Below are 23,273 nucleotides of genomic sequence, written 5' to 3' on the forward strand. Positions count from 1 at the left end.
TCAACTAGTGGAGTCCCCTGCCCACATCAAGATAACCAAAGATAAATTCTCTGTCCCCTCCACGAAGCATAGCAACCTGGACCAATACGCAACGACCACCGCTGGGGCTGCAAGTGGAGCTGGCGAAGAGCGCCCTCCGTAGACAACGCCGCCCTTCTGACTGCCATCACGCAGTCAGGTGACATGCTAGGCGCTAAAATCGGCGCGGTCGGCACAGAGGTCTCATTCCTCAGACAAGATCTTAGAAAGGTGGTCGAATGCATGACAGAAGCAGAGACCAGGGTATCATCACTGGAAGACACAGTAACATCGATCCAACAAAAAGTTCATAAACTCACAGTGGTGACACAGGAACTCGCCGCCCGTGTGGAAGATGCAGAGGGATACGCAAGGCGGAATAATCTGCGCCTTGTGGGATTTTCGGAGGGATGCGAAGGTAACTCAATGGAGGAGTTCCTGACAGAGTGGCTGTGATCTATACTACCAGGGGATTCGCTCTCCTCCTGTTTTCCGGTGGAGCTAGCCCATCGGGCCCTCACAAGGAAACCCCCTCCCGGGGAAAGGCCCGGACACATCATTGCCAATTTGTTAAACTACATGGACAGAGACACCATGCTCCAATTTGCCAGGGGCCATAGAGACAAGCTCACTTATAATTCCCAAAGCATCAGGATTTTCCCTGACTATACCTGGCTCGTCCAGCAACAGCGTCAATCATTTGTGGTGGCCAAGCGCAGACTATGGGAAACTTAACGTTCAATATATGCTACTTTACCCGGAACAGGGGAGAGTTGTATACCAGTCACGTTCCCTGTTCTTCAACACACCAGAGGCAATCTTCCTCTGGACTGACGAGTCTGTTCACCTCTGACCACATACGCCGCCTCCACTGAAGTCTAATTCCTCTCATGTCACCAGGTAGAACCGTCCAAAGAAATCCACCTCTAAATGTAGACACAGATCTCCCTCCAATTGGTGCTCCCAGGGGGGGCACCCCAGCCGAGAAAGATGCTTCACGTTCGCTGGGGTATTGTGGTGGGGAAGGGGGTAGAGGGGTTGCACTCAGTTCTTATATGTTCCCTACAGTTTAGCCACAGACACAGAGACACCACAGTCCGATTTTGGGTAACTTTTACGAAGCCCCCCCCCTCTCCCTTTAGGGCAAACATTTGTAGTCCTGTGGCTCTGGGGAGAACTCCCAGAAGGCATGGCGATAATGGGAGGTGACTGGAATGACACCATGGCACCTGTTGACAGGTGGCGTGCGGAGGGCCCTGGCCACCACACAGGAGAATCCAAATTACGCTTCCTGGCATCGTCCCTGGGGTGGTCGGACGCCTGGAGAGCTTATCACCCAGAAGATTCTGGATTAACCTTTTCCTCGGCGGTTCCTAGATCCCTTTCCATTATTTGATTTATAGAGTGCATGGCTGCCCAGAGGCCTCCCATCGCTAAGCACGAACACAGGGAAGTGAGAAAGGAGGTTAGTCACAGTCGTTATACAACCAGGTTCTTAGTTTCTTCCCAAAGGTGTATTCTGATACTGTGAAGCTTAATTTCCTAGGAAGAGAGTTCTATAACTTGGGCCGAAATTGGGAAAAGGTCCCCCCCCCCCACCCACCATCTGGCCCTTTTTATTCTGGTATTGTTTAACAATCTCTCAGATCCTGACCTCCGGTTTCTCCTAGGGAGGTATAGGCCGGCTAGATTTCTAATCTTGCTGGGCCCTGTGCTGTTTATGGCTCTATATGTGATTCAAAGTACTTTAAACTTAATTCTCGCCTCAATAGGGAGCCAATGTAGCGGTCTGCAATGCTTCTTTACTGATTCCTTCATTGGGATCTGACACAGAAGTCTAGCCGCTGCATTCTGAGCTAGCTGTAACTTATTGACAAGATACTTAGGGGCACCCAATCCAGGCGGGACGTGACCAGGGAGTGTATCACTGTTTTCCTTAGTGGTAGGGGAGTTAGGTCCAGGATTTTCCTGAGCATTCTTAGCAGCCCAAAGCAAGTACCTGCCACCATACTTGCCTGGGTATCCATGTTGAGCTTCTTATCCATCCAGAAGCCGAGATTTTTGATAGCCGTACTCGGGACTGGAGCACTTTGTTGGCAGCGTGGCCAGCTAGCCAGGGGCCTAGGTACCCCTGCATTGCAGAGGACCATCAGTTCGGTTTTGTCCCCATTTACTTTAAGACAGCTCTCTGTCATCCATTTGACCACCCGTTCAAGACAGGGCTCCAGCTGGCTTGATTCACCATTGATCCTGGAGTCAAGAGACACCACCAACTGGGTGTCATCAGCGTATGAGATTACAGAGATGCCATATCCTTGAATTATGTCCGCCAACGGGTGCTTATAGATATTAAACAACATGGGGCTAAGTGATGAGCCCTGTGGCACCACACACATAAGTGGCTTACTATCAGAGAAGAGGTTGCCTTCCATAACCTGGAAGGACCTCCCATTGAGGAAGGACCCCAACCAGTTCAGGGCATTCCCTTGAATACCGATTGCCCGGAGTCTGTTAGCCAGCAAGCCCTAGTAGACAGTATTGAATGCTGCACTTAGGTCCAGGAGTAGTATTGCAGCTGCTCCTGGACCTAAGTCTAGGGTAATTTTTAATTCTTCGGACACCACTAACAGAGCGGATTCCGTGCTGTGCTGGGGGTGGAACCGCATCTATGTAGGGTCTAACCGAAGATGATCTTCCAGGAATTGTGAGAGAGTTCTGGGAGAAGTGATATTGATCGGAAATTCTCTGGCCGGGCAGGATCCAGACTAGGTTTGTTTAGCAGTTGTTTTATTATTGCCTGCTTCCATAGTGAGGGGAATGTGCCTGACTGCAGAGAGAGGTTTGAAATGCCAACAATAGATGCCAAAAGGGCCTCAATGGCCTTTACAAGAATTTGAGGGGGAGCAGGTGAGGGGGGCAAGAATCCAGAAGGGAGCCTGATCGACTTTCCCTCATGAGAGATTGGGCCATTTCCTTATCCAATTCAGGAAACTGCGTCAGTGCAGGGCTTGCCCCCACCGCTTGATCTCTTTCATGGCCCCTGGGGTGTTTGATTCAACATGGAAGGAGCTTAAAATGTCAATGACCTTTTTGTGAAAAAATTTGGCCAGTGCATTGCATTTTTTCTTGGAGGCCTGCTGATGAGGGGCGTTTTGTGTAATCGTGGTCAGGGATTTCACAACTTTAAACAGCTCTTTGGAAGAGTTCTGAGCCTGTGCAATCTTGTCCTTAAAAACCCCTGCCTGTACCTCTCTCATTTGGGTATGATAGGTTTTAATCGCCGCCTTATATTTGGCTTTAAGTAGGGGGTCATAGGTCTTTCTTCATTTCCTTTCCAGCTCTTTACACCCTTTCTTTAAATGCTGTTAGCTCAGAGTTAAACCAAGGTGCCTTTTTGATGATGTTGATAGGTTTAGGGTTCATTTTGGGTGCCGATTCCTCCAAAGACTGATGAATCCACTTTTCCCAGTTGCTATATACTTTCTCAGTGTTACCATCGGTGCCAGAGGACAGCAGGGCATCAACCCAGGATTCTACATTAAGCTTAGGCCAGTTTCTCACTTGGGGAGGGGGAGGGGGAGGGGGGGCAGTCTTCATAGGATGGAAGCTAGAATTAGCTACCTCCCACTTCTCTAAAACAAACAAAATAAAATGGTGGTCTGACCACGGTATTGGGGTGTGGGGGGAGTATTGAGAGTTTAGGTTTATTGGTGATCACAGGGTCAAGTATATGACCTTTGATGTGACTAGCTGCTATAAGTTGGGAAAGTGCTAAGCTCTCCAGTTCTTGCTCTAGCTTCTTGACGTTGGGGATACTCCTATCTTTAAAGTGCACGTTGAGATCTCCTAGGATGGTAATATGGGTTTTCTTCAACAAAAGACTGGAGGTTAAGTCCAGAAAACCTTCTAAAAACTGCATCAGGCCCAGGGGGTCTATAAAATAGCAGCCCTGAAAAGGTATGGGTAGGGCTGAAGGAACTGGTGAATTGACCGCATTCGCAGTCTGGGATGGGAAGGTGTACGAGAGTACATTTAAACTCTTCTTTACCTCCTCCAATTTTCCCCATATGGTCAAGTCTATGAATGTGAAACCCAGGGGGCATGACCACTAGGATGTCCTGGGCAGAGTTTTCATTGAGCCAAGTTTCAGTGATAAACAGAGCATCAAACCTGCCTTCCTCTAGTAGTAGATGAATGTGAATTTTATGTTTGGGGAGTGAGCGACAATTAATAAGCCCCAGTGTCAATGTGGTTTTGTTTGAATGGCATTTAGGTACATCTATATTCATTTGGCCCCACATCTTTACTGTGCAATTACAGTGCTCGCATACTTGTGGTTACATTACCTGCCAATCCATTAACTCCCCTCGTTCCCTGCATAGCATCGGAGCTCGTCCAAGTGAGAGGAGCCGTTCCCTGGTGTATATTATCTGTGCACGGGCAGGGTCCCTGGCCCTTGGGCCTGGTTGTGGGCAGACAGGCTTGCCTTTACAGCTGTCATTTTCAAGCATCAGGGATCAGCGCTCTAGACTGCTGACCTCCGACACACTGTCAGGAAATTATGGTAGAGAGGGTTAACGCTACCTCTCTACCACGCTTCCCATCCGGGCTCTATACCTGCTGCAACAACTGTAGCATGAACCCTGCTACCGAGTCTGATCTACCGCGAGTCAAACCTACAACACAGGTAAAATCCCCCCTCCTCTAGGCTGGACTACCTATTTTCCCCGCTCTCCCAGATTCATAGGGCCACAGCGGCCTCCATCCTACCTCAGGGACTGTATGACCACTACCCAGTGACGCTGAGCCTGCAGATAGGTCCATGTTCCGGTGGCAGATGCCACCATGGCTACTGAAAAATCCAGCTTACCGGACCACACTTCACCAAGCCGTCACGGAATATTTAGTACTTAATGTTGACACTGCCTCATTGGGTACGATATTGTGTGAAGCCCTAAAGCACACCTTGCGTGGGGTCGACATCAGTTACTGCGCCAGGGAGAAGCGCTGCCGACTCACACAAGTGGTCGAGTTGGAAACTCGCCAAAGAGCCCTTGAAGGCTGAACTGAGATCAGGTGGGGGCGCTCAGGTCAAACGTCGTCGTATTCTCATCAAACAGCAATTACACCAATTGCTCACAAACTAAGCCTAAATGGCGAGGCAGGCAACCCAATCCAAAATTTACCAGTGGGGCAACAAGACAAGTAGAATGCTACACCGGCTGTGCCAAATGGTGCAGTCACCAACCCCGGTGCCAGCGCTGCGAGATGCGGACGGTCATCCGTGTACTATTCCTCGCTCAGTCGCTCAGGTGTTCGCAAATTACTACTCGAGTTTATATGCGAAGCGGGAGGTCTTATCCCAGGATCAGATTAGTAATTTTTTGAGGGACATACCAGCGAAATCGGTACCAGATCATATACGAGAGCAACTCGATACACCCATCACGGTAAAAGAGCTTACTAATGCCCTATCAGGCCTGCGCCCTGGCCGAGCCCCGGGACCCTATGGATTTCCGAGTGAATTCCTTAAATGTTACATGACTCAATAAGGCACACACTTGCTAAAAGTGCACCTATAAGCTATGGATTAACAGATTCACACACCGGACTGGTGGCATGCAGAAATTGTCACGTTTCACAAGCCAGGGCGTCGTCTCGAGGAGACTTCTTCATACCGCCCGACTTCACGACTGAACTTCCAAGCCAAGCTTTTGGGCAACGTTCTCGTGGATCGCCTCCTCCTACACATCCATGACCTTGTTCATCCCGATCAGGCTGGCTTTAGGCGGAATAGATCTACGCGACACAATATAAGCATGTACAGAATGCCCTTGCAAAGGCGCTGGAGCTCAGTCGTCCCTCAGACCTCCTACTGGCTGATATCAACAAAGCATTTGATGCACTCAATTGGAATGACTTATTTCTCCTCCTGCAGGCCCTCACTTTCGGGCCGCGGCTCCTATCATACATCCGCCTTCTCTATAAAGGCCTCACTACCTCAGTATGTGTGTCTCGGGCTCGATCAGACCGATTACCAAGTCATAGGGGTACGAGACAGGGGTGCCCGCGATCCCCGCTCTTATTCTCCATCATGATTGTGCCCCTTGACACCTGGATGAGGCGGGGTCCCCCGGTGCGGGGGTTCGAGTGGTCCGCTGAGACTTCCGACACCATTGCATTATATGCAGATAACGCCTTATTCTTTCTCACAGACCAGGGCTTTTCTGGCCTGAGGATCTAGCAAATACTTCGGCTTCGGGGAAACTTCAAGCTTATGTACTAACCCATCTAAATTGGCATTATTCCCGGTCTGCGGTGACCAGGACAGGGGCACGTGGGCGAATCAGTTGACCCATGTTACTGGGGGGTTTCAATACCTGGGGGTTAATATTCCACCCTGTCTGACCCTCTCCTGGTCTCACAATGTCCAGCCCTTACTACTCAATCTCAGGGAGGAGGTGAAGGGATGGCCCTCCCTTCCACTATCCCTATTCGGACGGCCCCCATTTTCAAAATGGTCTCTCTGCCTCGGCCACTGTATCGGCTCCAGAACTTCCCGTCTGGTATCCTACAGTTGTGATTACAACAGATCAATGCAATCCTCTATCAGTTCTTGAGGGGAGGCGAGGCGGGGCGGTTAGAGTCGCTCTTCGGACCTGTACACAGTCCACCTATTGTGGAGGAGTTGCCGCAGCCGATATTCACGCTTATTACTCCGCTGCTTACCTACTCAATATAAATGAATGGTGGTACAGAGCGCAGACTGACCTGGCATATGCAATCAAACGACGGGCAATGGGAGGACAATCGCTATTACACTTTCCCTAAAGTCGGGCAAACAGAGCGCCCCTCCTCAGCGGCTAAAGTGGTTATTCAGAAATGGTGACACACAGTTAGGAGGATGGGATAGGAGGGACGGCTGACACAGGCAACTCCACTGTGGCACGGTAGCTATCTTCCGCACGTCGCTGCATTGCCCGTTTTCGGGCTTCGGACCCATTGGGGAATCCACCCCAGGGGATATTGTGAAAGGGATGGTGCTTAAGTTCTTTAAACAGCCGCAGGCAGAGTACCAACTTCACTGTAGGCAGTTCTACAGGTACTTACATCTCAGACATGCACGGACACCATAAATCCGATCCCTGGCAGACCTGCCTGAATTCCATCCACTTGAGGGGCGACTGCTAATGGGAAACGTAGGCGCACACAAAATCAGGCGAATTTACCAAATGCTAGTCACACACAACTGGACCACATTGGGCGCAATGCTTGGGAGGGACGACAACTGGACGGAGGCTTTGGCGACCTCCCGTGGTGCTACCATCGCAACACGGTTCAATTTAATCCAATTTAAATACCTTCACCAGGAGTAAATATACCAGGTCTCGCCTCTGCCACATGGGCGTGATAGCATCTCCCACATGCCTCAGATGCAATGCAGAGGAAGGAGGCTTCCTGCACACAGTATGGAGCTGTGGGGCACTCCTGTCCTTCTGGCGCAGGGTAACCTTTTGCTTAGAGCAAGTGCTTTCTTGGCAACTCCCCTTTGAACCCAAGTTATTCCTCCTGCACAGTATAGATGGGATCGAGGGAAACCGATATAAACAACACCTCTTGTTCTTGGGGCTCACATTGGCCAAGCAGACACAGCCCAGCTCTAGAGGGAGACCGCGCCACCCTCTGTAGGGGGGGTGGAAACGCGCTATGGACAAATGCATGGGTATGCAGGTCGCAGTATTCCAGGCGAAGGGTTGCCCACAAAAGCACAGGAAAATATGGAAGAGATGGGCTGACTACAGGGGCATAGATATGCCTCCTATACGTCCCCCCAGAATCCCTTCTCAAGCAAGCGTGCCCATATGGCCACAGGCATACTCTTACTTTGTAGATCCCCTACTCTAATGTTGGTGACAGACATCTTCCGTGCGGTGAGGGGTGGTGCCTAGTTTGTGCCTGTTTTTTTTCCAGTTTCTTACAATTTTTTGTTGATGCTTTGAAACACTGGTACTGTTCAGAAATGCATTGTATCGTAATGTTTGTGTATGGGCCTCTTAGGCTGTGCTGTACCAATACATATTTCAATAAAATCTGTTAAAAAGAAGTGGTGTCTCCTGGTTATCATATTGTGGACACGTTTGAGTGGGAGAGCGAAAGGGTGTGTCCTGTTACTGCGATCCCTTAGACAGTCGAGAGTACTGAGTTACAGGGTGCCAATTCACTTGTTTCTCTGGTAATGTTAGTAGGGCAAGAGAGGCACTATATCTAGTTGGACTCATAGACACTGAGGTGTTATGGTGACCCAGTCCCTACATACTGAAGTTCTATGGTTTCAAGTATAATACTTTTCCAGAGCAGAATCCCTGCAGCAGTGATAACATGTTATTTTTGTTGCATCACACCCTTATTTTGTTTCCTTACATAGTTTTCAGAATAACAATTGGTTATAAAACCTTCAGACTGTGTGAATTATAGCAATGCTCAGTTCAGAGGAGTATTTCTCTCTCACCTCATGCTACTGGCTAATGAGTATCTGTCCTCTAATGGGATGATGGAAATATGTTGCATTCACAGCATGTGACCTTTAGGCAGTCGAGGATAACAGTGACTTGGGAGTATTTCAAGGTTAAAGGTTCTCCACTTTATGTAGCACGATGGGGATTTGGCAGTTTAGAAGCTGTTTCAGGCTGTGGATGTGGTAGCTGATATGGCTTATCTTCTTATCGAAAAAAATGATTGATGGCGTTGCACTGATGCAGCGTTGAAATGTTTGAAGATTGCTGTGCTTTTTTAATTCATTTTCTTGATGGTAAACCTTTGGTACTGCTTTTGATAGATTTGCCTTAAGTGCCGAATGCTTTCAGTGAGACTGTCAGAGGCACTTGGCCTCCTTATTTTCTTTTAGAATCTACACACTGCAAATTTGTTTCTTAAGAAGTCTTGGGTGTATCAGGGACTGAGGTGTTTTTTTTCTTTGGAGGATCGTGTTTACAGTGGTGCGTTTTCAGGGCTGGTCAGGTCTGTATATCCTGAGTGTAGTGACATCTGATGTGGCCACTGATACTTGGAGAGGACATGGAGTACTTTTGAAAGGCTTTGATGGGGAAGCCAATGAGGGAGTGGCAAGTTTGTTTTCTCTTTTTAGCTGACCTTTGCACATACATGTGATGTTACACATCCTCATGAGGTTATTGAAGTGGTCCGTTGAGACCAGTCCAGGGTCAGTGGCTTCAGGAACAGGCCAGACTTTGAGTGGTAACTAATTCAGCAATGGCTGGCAATCAGGATTGCTTGCCAAATGAGATAGTAATAATAATAATCTATTACAGAGGAAATCCGAAAGAGTTCTATTAAAGTGCTCACTTCAAGTCCAGAATGGTATGCAGGGCGGTGGCACAGGAGAACCATTTTTACTGCATGAAAATAGATAATAAAATCACAGAATACTATAAACTGAATGAAGGGTAATAGGGTTTAAGGAACATATGATTTGGCATATTAAAAAATTTGCGTAGTAGGCAAGATCAGTTATTATGTAGGGATAAGGAGACTGGGGCAATGAGGATTACATAAAAGTAGCATTTGTTAACCGCCAACTGAATATTCCCCTTATGGAGGAACGGTGGACTTTGGATTAGTACTGGCACAATTTCTGGTTATGGTCTGTTATAATGAAATTTAGAGCAGAGGCAAGCCTTTACAAACAGAAAACTCTTCTTGTAAGTGCTTGTTGTTGGGGTCCGCCTGCAAAAAGTAACAGCCAATAATTGAGGGACATAAAATAGCCATCTCAAGAACCCCTTGACACTGGAAACGTGGAAAGCAGACTGGATGAAACGCCTTCAAGAATTTGAACGTACAACTCACAAAGTGTGATTTCAACACACTCTACTTAAAAAACAATGGGAGTCAAACACACCAAACAATCTGACTGATAGGGAGCCTCTGACATGGTATACACACAATCCAACAAATCTATGGGACCTAAACATTAAACAAAGAGTCAAACCTTGTCAAACAGTGCAATAATAAATGAGTTACATGAGGCTGATTGAGATGGTGAAGTTGATAAACCCTAGACAACTGATCTAGACACCATCTGTACCTTTCCCAATGAGCGTTTTATTCAGTTGCGAGTGATGTCATTGTTAATGTTCTAGTATTGCCTCATAATCTCTCCTCTAAATACAACATGACGGGACAATTATTGAATGATTGGTGTGGGTCAATGCTAATCCAAAACTTACTTGATGGAAGCGAGTGCAACAGTATTAGAAGGTTGGAGAGAACCAAAGACTCTGCAATGTTGTTTACACAATCCTGGTTACTGGTTACTATGTTCACAACCTATCACATAAAAATAGAAAATCACACAAAATACCAATGAGAAAGCTTGAATGACTGAGTGATGATGATTCTCACCTAAAAATTCACTACCTGAAAAAAGAAATAACAATTGCCTTTCAAAATGCAATAAATAACATGGATTTTCCGTGTACGACAGGATTCAACATATGTGAAATAAATTGACTACTCGTTTATGTTATGATACCAACATATATATAAAAGCAAAGAGCAATTTTCTTGTGAATATCTTTCTTTGTCTGAACTTTTTTTCAAAGGAGCACAGAAAAACTAAAAATGACAAACGACAAAAATAAATGACAGTTTAAGTATGGAAATCACTCAAAAACAAGTAAGGCCAAGGGTGTTACTGCTGGGTGCAAAAGCAAAACAAATGTTGGGAGGGTACTGAGAGGAAAATACCTGTGAGGCTCTACAATCTTTACTTTATGCACTTCTCTGTCTCAATAGATGTAAAGTCAGTTACACTGACAGATTGCAGCTTTTTGCAAATGCACAATATTGCCTTGGTGCTGTCCAGGGTTGGACTGACCGATAAGGCAATCTGGAAGTGCCAGAAAGGCTAGTCTAACAAGTCACTGTGTGGGTCAATTTGTTCATAAAAAAGCGGAAGGCGCACTCATTGAAATCCAACACAAGTTCTTTTAGTCCAATAATTATTTTCTTTATTTCAGTACTTTTTTACCAAGAACGACACACAGCCAACGCATTTCCTTCCTTGCTGGAACTTCGTCAGGGCTCCAATAGATATATGCCGAATCGGCGTAGCAACTTGATCCAGGTCAATTCAAACTAATAAAAAGAACACCGTATGGAGATTTGATTCATCATCAAATTGTAAACTGTACTCCCAATGAATATATGCCAAAACGGCATCAACACTTGCTCCAGGCCAATTCAGACTAATAAAAACGACACAGTATGGAAATTTGATGCAAATAATAAAATGCAAACTCGCAGGGATGTATATCCAGGGGCGGATTGGCACTGCGGGCATTCGGGAATCGGCCGAAGGGCCGTTGTCTCAGTGCCCCCTGTGGGCCGTTTTTTTCCTCCCCTTTCCCAGTTCACAGAGAGTGCTCTCTGCTATCTGCTCTCTGTGGATTGAGAAAGGGGAGGGAAAAAAACGGCCCACAGAGGGCACGGATACCGAGACAGAAATGAAAGCGCTTCACTGTGCGCCATATAGTGATTATTAGCTGTGGCCTCTACTTCACCCCCTGCAAAGCAATCACGCCAAGGGTGGGGTGGGGAGGGGTGATTATTTGCGAAAATCGGCCTCCCTGGGGGCCAGGTGTTGCTCCGGCCTTGAGCCATTTTCACCTCGGCCCCCCTGGGGCCCACGCGGCCGAGAAACAATGTTAATCTTAACACCTCGCCCACAGCCCCTCAGATTCAGGGCATAGTGGGCGAGGAAGAATGGGTCTGGCTGTGGGGGCTAGGTGATGTTTTGAACTTGCACCATCTTCACCTTAGCCCCCCCTGGCTACCGTGGATGACCCAGCAGCTGTGTTTTGCGCTCCCCTGCCAGGACATTGCCCTGGAGGGCTGGGGAGGGCTGATTAATTTATTAATTGCAGGGGCCATACTGCTGTTCATGTGCTCCTGAGCTAAAGGTCTGAGGAGGGCTGAGTAGGTTAGTAATAGCAGGGGCTTCACTTCTTTTCAGGTGCTCCTGCACTGGAGGGCTCGAATAGTTTTGTGACAGAAAGGGGCCTTGCTGGTTTTTTAGTTGCTCAGCATGTAGGCCATTGTCACCTTGGGCCTGTGTCCTGCACAAGAACAGTATCCTCCCACTTTCATTCCTTGTCTGTGCATAGGCATATGTGGCCTGATGCCAGAGTTGCAGAGATGGGGATTAAAGTTTGAATCCCAGCGTCTGCTCAACAGCCTGTGATTCTGGGCAGATCACTTCATCGCCCAGGCCCTTAAATAAAAAATCGGATCATGTGTACTGTAATTGGTACTCATGAATAGAACTCAAATAGCCTTTGTCTTGGGCTGAATTTACACTATATAAAACTGTCAAATGGTAAAACAACTATAAAAAATAACCATTTGTTCATGCTTTATGCTTCTGCAAAGGGACCATGATAATTAAAGAGGACACTTTATAAAAACATGTCCATATTTTTAACACAGCTTTTCCGATACAAAATGTCCATTAATTCCCCTTAGTGCTTCACTGTCTGGTTTTCTTATGTTGTGGAGGCTGCGCTCTGACACCTAAGTCATTCGGCACCTCTTGTTGAGTGCACCATTCTACTTCTATGTTCTTTTTGTTATTCTGGGAGAGTCTAAGCTTGCCCCAAGATAACATTTCATAGTATTCATAATTTCCAGTGACTCCCTCCTCAATGGGGGATCTTGTTGGCTGATGTTTGTGGTAGCTGGTTAAGAAAGAGTATCCAACGACATTGTGCAGGGCGTTAAGACTGCAAGTAAGTATTCAGTTATCTGAACTGCAGTGCTCCTAGTCTTTACCAATGTTACTTGCTCTGTAAGCTTTAAAAGGCTTAATTTACTAAATATTTCTCTACAAATTAGACCTCAAAGAGTAACCAAATGGTGTTTTCTGAAAGGGCACGCCCCTTGAATGTGGGCCACGCCCCTTACATGTAGGTCACGCCCCTTGAATATGGGCCACTTTTTTCGTCAGTGCCCGGGCCAAATTGTGATCCCAATCCGACCCTGTGTATATCCATGGGCATATGAAAAGGAATGAAGAAGCACCTGTGTACCCCCTCTGGTACGGCCATACCGACGGTGGCTAGCAGGTGACAACCTATTCGGCATGAACTAGATCTTATGTGGTGGTCCCCGGCATGATATTAGGAAAACCTCGAACATGTGAATCATGAAGCCACTCTTTTTTAAACCCAATGACGTACCCGCGTTAGGACGTCGAATTCAGTCACGTGTAGCTGACGCGAGTTACTAGCCATCTGTGTGGGTCGTTTTTTTGACTGTCTGTGGGCCTGTTTTACAGTCTGGTAGGACAGTTTTTGCAGTTGATTTCCCTAATATTACAACAAACATTGCTTGCGATTAAGCATAAATGTTTGCAGCCGTCCATACCTTTCAAAACATCTACACAGTGTGATTTACAAGTTAAAAACTGCCCTGTTATGCAAATGTGGGCTATTTTTTTAGCTCTCGGATTCACTAATGCAGCAACTTTTATTTAGGTGCATGGGTCTGTCCTCTGTTCCAGTCGGACTCTGATGTTGTCATGCATGTATGACCTCTAGAATCGCCTAAACATTCTCAGTATCGTCCTTGGCACCTAGACACATTTTATTGATGTACATTGCTACATAGTCTGATATTACACAACACAGAATCGGTCTGCTGTTGTCAACTAACAGCACATCTCGCAACATAGAACAACGGAATTGTATGGAAGCATTGATGCACAATACTTAATTTGAAACACTAGTATTGACACAGCTCTATGGTAAGAGCACTGAAAAATGAAGTTCTGGAGGCGTTGATAAGGTGGATGATACTCCACAGCCTCCCTTTGATCTCTAGATATGAAGGCAGCAGGGGAATGATAAATGAAGGGTTGAAGTCTCTCTTGCCTTCCCCTATCTACCAGGGACCTCCACATCCCAAAGAGAAGGAGGGTGATGCTCTGGTGCCAATACCCACCACCTCCCTTGTTGGTCAATGATCTGTTTAAGACTGCAACAGGTGATGAATTTCTCACCACGCTAGCAGTTACCCAGTAAGAGTCACTCTCTGCATCAGGAAATATGCTATTCAGGATGGGTGTGGGACAGAAGAGTCATTTGGAGGATGAGTGAAAATAATTTAAAGAAATTGCCAAGGAAGAGGGAAGATAGACCAATGGAAGGCAGCAGAAGGGGGTAGGGTACGAAGTAAGTTTGCCCCTTTTTTGATGGAGCACTATTAAGGAAGTGGGGAAAGGGTGGCAGGATGCCTCATACACCTGTATATTTTTTAACTATGGCATGCAGCGTTGTGAAAATGGAAGGTCATGTTAAAAAAAAGTTACTTACCTTCAGTAACAATATATCTGCAAGAGACAGATTAGTTATGGATTCCTCACCTTAGAATTACACCCAGGCGTCAGACTGGATCCGGAGAATTTTTCTTCAGCAGTACCCCTTGTACGTCGATAGGTGGCTTCGGTTGACTCTGCGTTCGGCGTTGGAGTCGTGGTCGCCGGAATGACGTCACGGTTTCTACTTAGATGCCACCCTTGCACGCTGACGTCAGTTCTTTACACGACATTCCACGCCAGAAGCGCAGAGCCATGCAAGACACTCACCACTAATGCACAAAATTAGTACCCTGAAGGGGAGTCCCTTACTCTAGAAGTCAATTCACAAAACGGAGAGGATGGGTGGGGCGGTGAGGAATCCATTTATTTTTATTTTAAGGAGTTTTATATAGCGCAAACTTGACACGTATTGGGTATTAGAGTGCTTTAAATAGCATCAGTTGCATTACATGAGGACACATTCATTTTTTTGTGTTTTTTTTGTTAGGCATGGGGAGATTAATTGATTTGCCCAGAATCACAGGATGTTCAGCGTTGTTGCCGAGACTCGAACACAGTTCCCCAGATTTGAGGACGACCGACCCAGCCTTTACGCCAATAACTAATCCTTATCTCTTACAGATACATCGTTACGGAAGGTATGTAACTTGTTCATCTGAAAGAGGCAATTAGTTATGGATTCCTCAGAATAGATACCCCAGTAATACCAACCCCGGAGGTGGGTCTGCAAACTAAGTTCAAACCAGACAGTCCTGGAGAACTGAACGGCCAAAGAAGCTGTCTCTCCGGACTTGGCTATCCAGGCAGTAGTGTTTGGTAAACGTGTGCAGTGAAGCCCACGTAGCTGCCTGGCAGATGTCATGAAGGGGGACCCTACGTCTCAAAGCAGTAGTGGCTGCCGTCACCCTGGTGAAATGGGCCCCCAACATTACTGGAGGTTCTTTTTTCGCTAAGGAATAGCAGATTTTGATGCAAAGAACGACCCATCGAAAGATAGTTTGTTTTTACACAGCCCAACCTTTCTTGGCGCCCACATAGCCAACAAAGAGCTGGTCATCCACCCGGAATTGCTTTGTACAACCCAGATAAAATTAAAGCGCACATTTTGGATCCAGATGGTGGAGCCTCTCTTCCTCCTTGGAAGGATGCGGGCGGAACGAAAGTGGGCAAAGTGATGGTCTGTCCTATATGGAAAAAGTAACCGTTTGGAAAGGAAAGAAGGTCTAGTGCGAAGGGCAACCTTGTCTGGATGAACATCCAAGAAAGGAGGTTTGGAAGAAATGGCCTGAAGCTCACTCGCCCTGTGAGCAGAGGTGATGACAACCAGAAAGGCAGTTTTAAGCGTCAGAGGTCTGAAAGGACAGTTATGTAACATCTCGAAAGGAGCGCACATAAGATAGGTCAGAACCAGGTTCAAGTCCCACTGGGGCATTACAAAAGGAATTGGAGGAAACAAGTGAATAATGCCCTTAAGGAAGCGATTTACAATAGGAGACTTGAAAAGAGAAGGCAGGGCAGTAGGCCAAAGGAAGGCCGAAACGGCCGAAAGATAGCCTTTTAGAGTGCCCAGAGCAGAGCCCTGCTGGGCCAAAGAAAGAATGAAGAGGAGAACCTCTGAAAGGGGGGCAGAAAGGGGATCCACAGCCTTTGCTGAGCACCATGCCACAAACTTGTTCCATCTACAGGCGTATACTGTTTTGGATGCCTGGCTGCCAAGATAACATTACAGATTTCGGAGGAAGGTCGCAAGTTGCCATCTGTCGCCGCTCAATCTCCACCAAGGAGGTGGAGGCGGACAGATTCGGGTGGAGGACCGTCCCCTGCTGCTGTGACATAAGATCCTCCCGAAGGGGCAGTCTGATTGGAGGATCGATGGCCATGTGCAAGCGCTCTGGATACCAGAGTCTCCGTGCCCAGTCCGGGGCCACAAGAATGACTTGGCCCGGTTGCGCTTGATCTTCTTCAGCACTCTGGGCAGAAGTGCTATCGGCGGTAAGGCACATAGAAGACCGCAACTCCACTTGCGATGAAAAGCGCCGATGAGCGAGTACCGCCTTGGACATTCCAGCGCACAGAACTGCTGACATTGCGCGTTTTATTCAGAGGCGAATAGATCTAACCAAGGCTCTCCCCACCGCTGAAAGAGAACTTGCACCACCTCGGAGGGAAGACGCTATTTGTGATCCATCATGCACTGGTGGCTAAGTTTGTCTGCCTTGACGTTCAGAGCACCTGCCAGTTTTTGAACCACCAGGGACATGCCCTGATGTTCCAGCCACTTCCAGAGATGAAGTGCCTCTTGACATAGGGTCCACGATCCCACCGACCTCTGTTTGTTGTAGTACCACATGGCGGCGGTGTTGTCGGTGTTGTCCGTGAACACCTGCACTAGTCTACCTTTGACAGAAGGAAGGAATTCCTTTAGTGAAAGACAGCTCACCCGCATCTCCAGAAGGTGGATGTGGAGCCCGGACTCCGCCGGAGACCAGAGGCCTCTGGGCTCCGCCTCCCCACGTGGCCCCCACACCCCAGAAGTGATGCATCTGTCACCACCATGAACTCTGTCAGGGGAACGGGGAGGGACCTGCCGTTGACCTAATCCTGGTTCGTTAGCCACCACTGCAATTGGCGTGCAGTGCCTTCTGAGATCTAGACGCAATAGGAAAGATTCCCCTGATGCTGTGCCCACTGAAACTTCAGGTCCCACTGCAGAGCCTGCATGTGCCACCTAGCATAGTCCACCAGCAGGATGCAGGAGGCCATGAGGCCCAGTAGCCTCAAGGTCATTCTGACCGAAACTTGAGATAGAGGCTGAAATATCGGAATCAGAACCCGAAAATCCCCGACTCGCTGCTCGGGAGGATAAGCCCGAAACTGCGATGTGTCCAGCACCGCTCCGATGAAAATGAGCTGAGTGGGAATCAGGAGTGACTTTGGCATGTTAACGGAGAACCCCAAGGCGTGCAGGAGGTTGGCCGTAGTCTGGAGGTGGGAGACAACAGCCTGGGGCAAGCCCGCCTTCAACAGCCTGTCATCGAGATGGGGGAAGACTGGAGCCCTGATCTGCGCAGATGAACTGCAAAACCACCGCCATCACTTTTGTGAACACCCAAGGGGCACTGGTAAGGCCAAATGGGAGCACGGTAAACAAAGTGCTCGTGGCCTACCGTGAACCGTAGGTAACGCCAATTGTCCGGCAGGACGGGGATGTGAAAATAAGCCTCCTGCAAGTTCAACACTACCATCCAGTCTCCAGGGTCGAGGGCAGAGAGGACCTGAGTCAGTGTCAACATTTTGAACTTCTCCTTCCGGAGGAAGCGGTTGACGTTCCTGAGATCCAAGATGGGACGCAGGCCCTTGTCCTTCTTGGGCACCAGAAAGTAGTGGGAATAACAACCACGACCTACTTCTGGGGTAGGAACACGCTGGATGGCTCCCTTGGCCAAGAGAGCCATAACTTCCTGTGGGAGGAGGGCCAAGTGATCCTCCGACATGCGATGGAATTGAGGTGGAATGGATGGAGGGGAAAGTCTCGAAGGGGAGGGAATACCCCCTTCGGACTATCTGCAAACCCCACCTGACTGACGTGATGGTTTGCCAGTGTGGGGAGGTGATGGGGGATCCTGCTGCCCAGTGGCAATAGGTGGCCCTTAAAGGTCGGACTAGGAGGGCTTAAAGGCTGCTGCAGAGGGGGCACTGGTGGACTGGCCCGCCCACTGACAGTGAGATCCACGTCCACGACCGTGCAGAGGCTGGACAGCTTGCACAGGCCTGTGGCTCTGAGCGGATCATGACGGGCACCCCTTCTGTTGCCATGAAAGGGGCGAAAAGCAGACAGCACTGGGCGGGAGGTGGAAGCAGGCCCAAGGATCTGGCCGTAGCCCAGGAATCCTTAATGCGATCCAGTCTGCCTTGTCACCAAACAAGCGATGGCCATCAAAAGGCATGTCCAAAGGTGTGGCTTTGACATCGCCCGAAAAGCCACACATTTGGACTGGACCTCAACCAGAATTAGCGTCTCAGTGCTACCGACGTTGAAATCGCCTTGCCTAGAGAGTAGGCAGTGTCAGCCCACTGGCTTCATAATCGGCTGGCTTTATCATCGCTGCGTCTCTCCCTTTGGCAACTGCACATGAGAGCACGGCCGGGGCCTCCTCTGGGCACTGTGGCAGCACCTGCGTGACCGAATCTCACACCAAGTGGGAGTAATGGCCCAAGAGACATGCAGTGTTCACCGACCACAATCCTAAGCTGGAGGAAGAAATCGTCTTCTTCCGAAGGTGGTCCAGCTTCTTGGATTCCCTATCAGGTGGTGCGGTAGGGAATGCACCCTTGGAAGTCGGGGCTTGGACCACCACGCTCTCAGGGGTAGGGTGCTGGGAGAGGAAATCTGGGTCGCCCGGGCCGGGCAGTGGCGTTGGGAAATCATCCTGTCCACAGGGTCCCCTGTGTTGGGCTTGGACCAAGGGCCTCATTAAACGGCAGCAGGGGATCCGAGGAGGCCGCTGCCGACTGAAGCACCTGTCAGGAGGTTAGTCCTGACTGCCACTGTAGGAAGCTCAAGGTTTGAGGCCTTAGCTGCCCTCCGCAATATGACGCACCCTCCTCCTTAGCTACGGTAGGGGGAGATAGCATGCCAAGGTCTGGGGAGGTATCCAGACCACGGGCTTCACCCAACAGCTCTCTCCAGTCGGGTTCTTCTAACTGGTCTGCCAGAGAGTCCACATACCCCTTCCAGTCCTCCTCACCCTCCTCTGGTACCCACTCAGGGCGATAGGGAACACCAGGGGAGAACAGTGGTATAAAAGCACAAGTTACTACTTGTGTAACGATATATCTGTAAGAGACATTAGTTAGTATTAGATTCCTTACCTTAGAATATCCCCAGGCGTCAGACTGGATCCGGAAACTTTTGCGTAGCAGTACCCTTGCGCGTCGGTAGGCGTCGTCTGCGGCTCCGCGTCCGTTTTCGGCGCCGTGATGACGTCGTCAGAGTACTTAGACACCGCCTCTGCGTGCTGACGTCAGTTCTTAGTCACAGCTTTTCCGCGGCAGAAACGCAGAGCCATGTTACAACCCAACACTGGTGCCATTGAAACTAGGTTGACATTAGGGGAGAGAATGGGTTAAATACAAACAAAAGAGTATTTTCAGGCAAAGGTTCGGCGGGAGCTCAAGGTCAATGAGAACATATAGAAAAGCTATCCGCGATAGTTAGCACACTTAATAGGATCTAATAGTCGACTGTGTGCAACTATCCATGTGGTCGACGGCGTTTCGATCCCTAAAGACGTGTAGAGGGATCATCATCAGGACTTGTTGCAATTCACATGCCTGAATTGTATTTTACTGCCTCTGCATGGGCAGTGCTGAATTGCACTGTGCTGGTGGGCTTGGGGTGGTATGGAGGATCCAGGCGCACACCTTGGTATGAGCTGTGGCAGCCTGCGTACGGGCGAGGTAACTTGCGATGAGTTAGATCGGCAGGAATTATAAATTCAATGACAGACCTTGAATAAGGAGTGTCAGTCGGGGTGTGGAGAGAATGGTTGGGATGAGCGCCACATAGGATTCAATGCCTTACAGGAACGCTCAATGGCTTCCGAGAACTGCTGGCTCAGTTTGCGCGAACAGCAGGAGTTATGTCTTTGAAGTCTCCACCACTTCAAAGGCACAAGTGGGTATAAGTACTGGACCTCTGACACCACCATTTCAGTACATTTCTGGACCTATAGATACTCTGCCAGGAAGGAAGACTGCAGTGCTGCTGAAGAACTGACACTCTGCTGGACTGCTGCTTTGTTGGGGCTCCTGCTTTGCTTTGTTGTACTTACCTGCTGCCCTCCAATCTGGGTGAGAAGGACTTGACCTGCATCATTTGTTCCCAGAACCCAAGAGACTCTAAGGGATAGATGGCTAGCCTCCTGATCTGAAGTCTCAGGGACATACAAGACTTCCAAATAACCTGCTTTTGCATCTAGACTCTGCCATCTGTGACTCTACCGCACCAACTGGTGCCATCCAAGTCCTGGAACCTTGGAAGTGGGTACCAGCTAAACAGATGCATCCTCTGCTGAGCGAAGCATCGCCTCGGATGAGAGGCACATCTTCAAGCAGAACCCACGCATTGCTGCTGTTGTGTGGATTAAAGCCATCACAAAAGACTGGGACGGCAATGCGCCTTCAGAACCGCCACTGCGCGATGATTTACCTGGCACAAGCTCCTTGCATCCCTCGTCAACAGCTGCCTTGACGACTATGTCGGATCTCTGTATCGCAGCTTCACCGCTGATTGTAACAGAAGCATCGCCCCTGCTGCACCTCGCATCCTAGACACTAGAATTCGCATCAGGACTTCGCATCGCAACCTCGCTGCACTTCGAAATCAACACAGTGTCCCAGCTGTACATCACATCTTCGAGGCAGATCCACGCAAGCACTCCGCAACCAGGATTAAGGTACTTTGGATCAGTGGGCCTAAGTGGGTTCCTGTATCAGGCCCACGCTCCATAGCAGTTGGCATGAACTTTTGACTTTGTCCTGGTCCATCGCGACCAGGTGTCCCAAATATTGTTTTTTGCTTCAAGGTGCTAGTTTTAGCTACACATTTTGAAATTCAATATCTCCCGTTCTACTGATTGGATTTTTGTTGTTTGGTCTTGCTTTATTTATTAAATTAAGCTCTATTTTTAACGTGGTGTGGAATCTTTTGTGTGGTGTTTTCACTGGTACACATTGACTCTAAAGTGAAGCCTGACTGCTCTGTGCTATGCTACCAAAGAACGAGCACAGGTTCATTTAGGGTTTGCCTACTTCTTACCCTGACTAGGATTGTGGCTGCTGCATAACTTGAGCTCATACCCAAGTCAACCACCAACCCAATTTCTAACAATAACACACACATAAATAGAATAACCAACAGATCAGAATTTAGAGAGCGCAACTTAAATTTTACGTGACAAGGTGGGTTGCAACTCCAAATACCTTTATCATAATATTTTACCTCTAAAGCCAGTTGTTGCACCTTTCCAGCTCCATGGACTCTCAATAGGGAGAATAACAGCTTAAAGTGTCCTAAACATTCTGTTTCAGAACCTATAAAAGTAAAACAAATGAGGTTAATGTATGTTTTTATGAAAAAAAAGCAGGCATAGTTTTGCTTTAGTACAAAGCCACCAACGTTCAATTTTACCAGCACTGAGTTCTCACATCGTTGTTCAATCAATCAATCACATGTTTGATTAAGTGTGACTACTCACCCGTAAGGGTCTCAGGGCGCGGGGTGACTAGCAGGTTCCAGTCCATCAAGGAGGGGCTCTGTCGAAGAGCGAAGTTTTGAGGTTTCTTGTGAAGATGGGGAGTGATGTCTGTCTGAGGTGGTGCGGTAGGGCGTTCCAGGCTCTGGCCGCGAGGAAGGAGAAGGGGCGGCCTCCCTATCTGGTGTTTCTGGTGCAGGGGACCACCGCATAGGAGAGCTGGGCTGATCGTAGGGTTGTTTGGGGTGCGTGGAATTTGAGTCGGCTGTTCAGGTATGCTGGTGCGGTGTTGAGAAGGGCTTTGTGTGCATGGATGAGAATCTTGAAGGTGATTCTAGCCTCGATGGGGAGCCAGTGGAGTGTGCACAGGTTCTGGGAGATATGGCAGTGTCTTGGCATCTTGAGGACCAGTCTTATGGCGGCGTTCTGGATGTTTTGTAGCTTGCGGGTGAGGTTTTTGTTTATTCCGGCATAGAGTGTGTTGCTGTAGTCGAGTCTGCTGGTGATGAGGGCGTGAGTGGCGGTCTTTCTTTGCTCGAGGGGGATCCATTTGATGGTCTTACGTAGGAGGCTGAGGGTGTGCAAGCAGGAGGATGCGACGGAGTTAATCTGGCCTTCCATTTCAACCTACGAGTCAAAGATGATTCCAAGGTTGCGTGCGTGGTTCGTGGCGGTGGCTGGGTTGGATATTATCAAGGTTTCTTAGTGATTTACGATTGTGCACTGATTACTGTTGATTTTCCCCACACCACAGACTTACTGCAATGCTGCAAGGAACCAAGGATATACACTACATTATTAAGCAGAGAGCCACGCATGTTGGCTTATTGCGGCATGTAATGCCAAGAATATGTGGTCATAGAAAGGCTATGTGGATGGTAGTCTCATATTTGATCTGTATTTTGTATAAAGCATTAGAAAGATACAAAAAGGGACATTTGAGCACTATTATTTTGTAAGCAGAATGGGGTATGAAGACACCTTATCCTAATTGAGATTGAAGTAAATAATAGAGATAGTCATTGCATTAGTTCCATCTTACCAATGTCTCCCTAGCCAAGAAGCCACAATTACGTGACCTGGATTTTAAGTAATTTTCTCATGCACATTCAAGGTGCTGGTAAGGGACCACATGCTGTCAACAAGAAGTAACAATTTGGGGATCTAGATGGGAGTATATGCACCTGCATCTTAAGCCTCTGAATACTTCCTTCTAGAGTGGGAAAAGGAACATTCCTTGGTAATCAAAAAGACCTGGTGAGTGAAAATTACCTCCATGACAATTTCCATTTATTTAATTTGAAGCATTATGTTTTAAAATACAAAAATGCTGACACACAAGTTACTTACCTTCGGTAACGATATATCTGTAAGAAACAGTAGTTAGTGTTAGATTCCTTACCTTAGAATATCCCCAGGCATCAGACTGGATCCGGAAAGTTTTCGTCAGCAGTACCCCTGCACGTCGCTAGGCGTCATCTGCGGCTCCGCGTCCGTCATCAGCGTCGGGATCGCTGGGATGACATCGGAGTACTTAGGCGCTGACCTCACACGCTGACGTCAGTTCTGTACATAGCTTTCCGAGCCAGAAACACAGAGCCATG

At 48.1% G+C, this 23,273-nt stretch overlaps 1 protein-coding gene across 2 annotated transcripts in view; it reads right to left on the reverse strand.

The window, feature by feature from the left end:
* DNAJC13 (DnaJ heat shock protein family (Hsp40) member C13) overlaps window positions 1-23,273 on the reverse strand; it is a 1,517,524-nt gene that overhangs the window by 296,438 nt on the left and 1,197,813 nt on the right. For both annotated transcript variants that reach the window (XM_078663869.1, XM_078663868.1), the window contains 2 exons: window positions 21,417-21,508; window positions 10,266-10,365 (listed from right to left, as the gene is read on the reverse strand). In XM_078663869.1, coding sequence (XP_078519995.1) covers window positions 10,266-10,365; window positions 21,417-21,508 — 192 coding nt within the window. The remainder of the gene's footprint in view (window positions 1-10,265; window positions 10,366-21,416; window positions 21,509-23,273) is intronic.

Source organism: Lissotriton helveticus, chromosome 10 (assembly GCF_964261635.1).
Source record: "Lissotriton helveticus chromosome 10, aLisHel1.1, whole genome shotgun sequence".
NCBI lineage: Eukaryota > Metazoa > Chordata > Amphibia > Caudata > Salamandridae > Lissotriton > Lissotriton helveticus.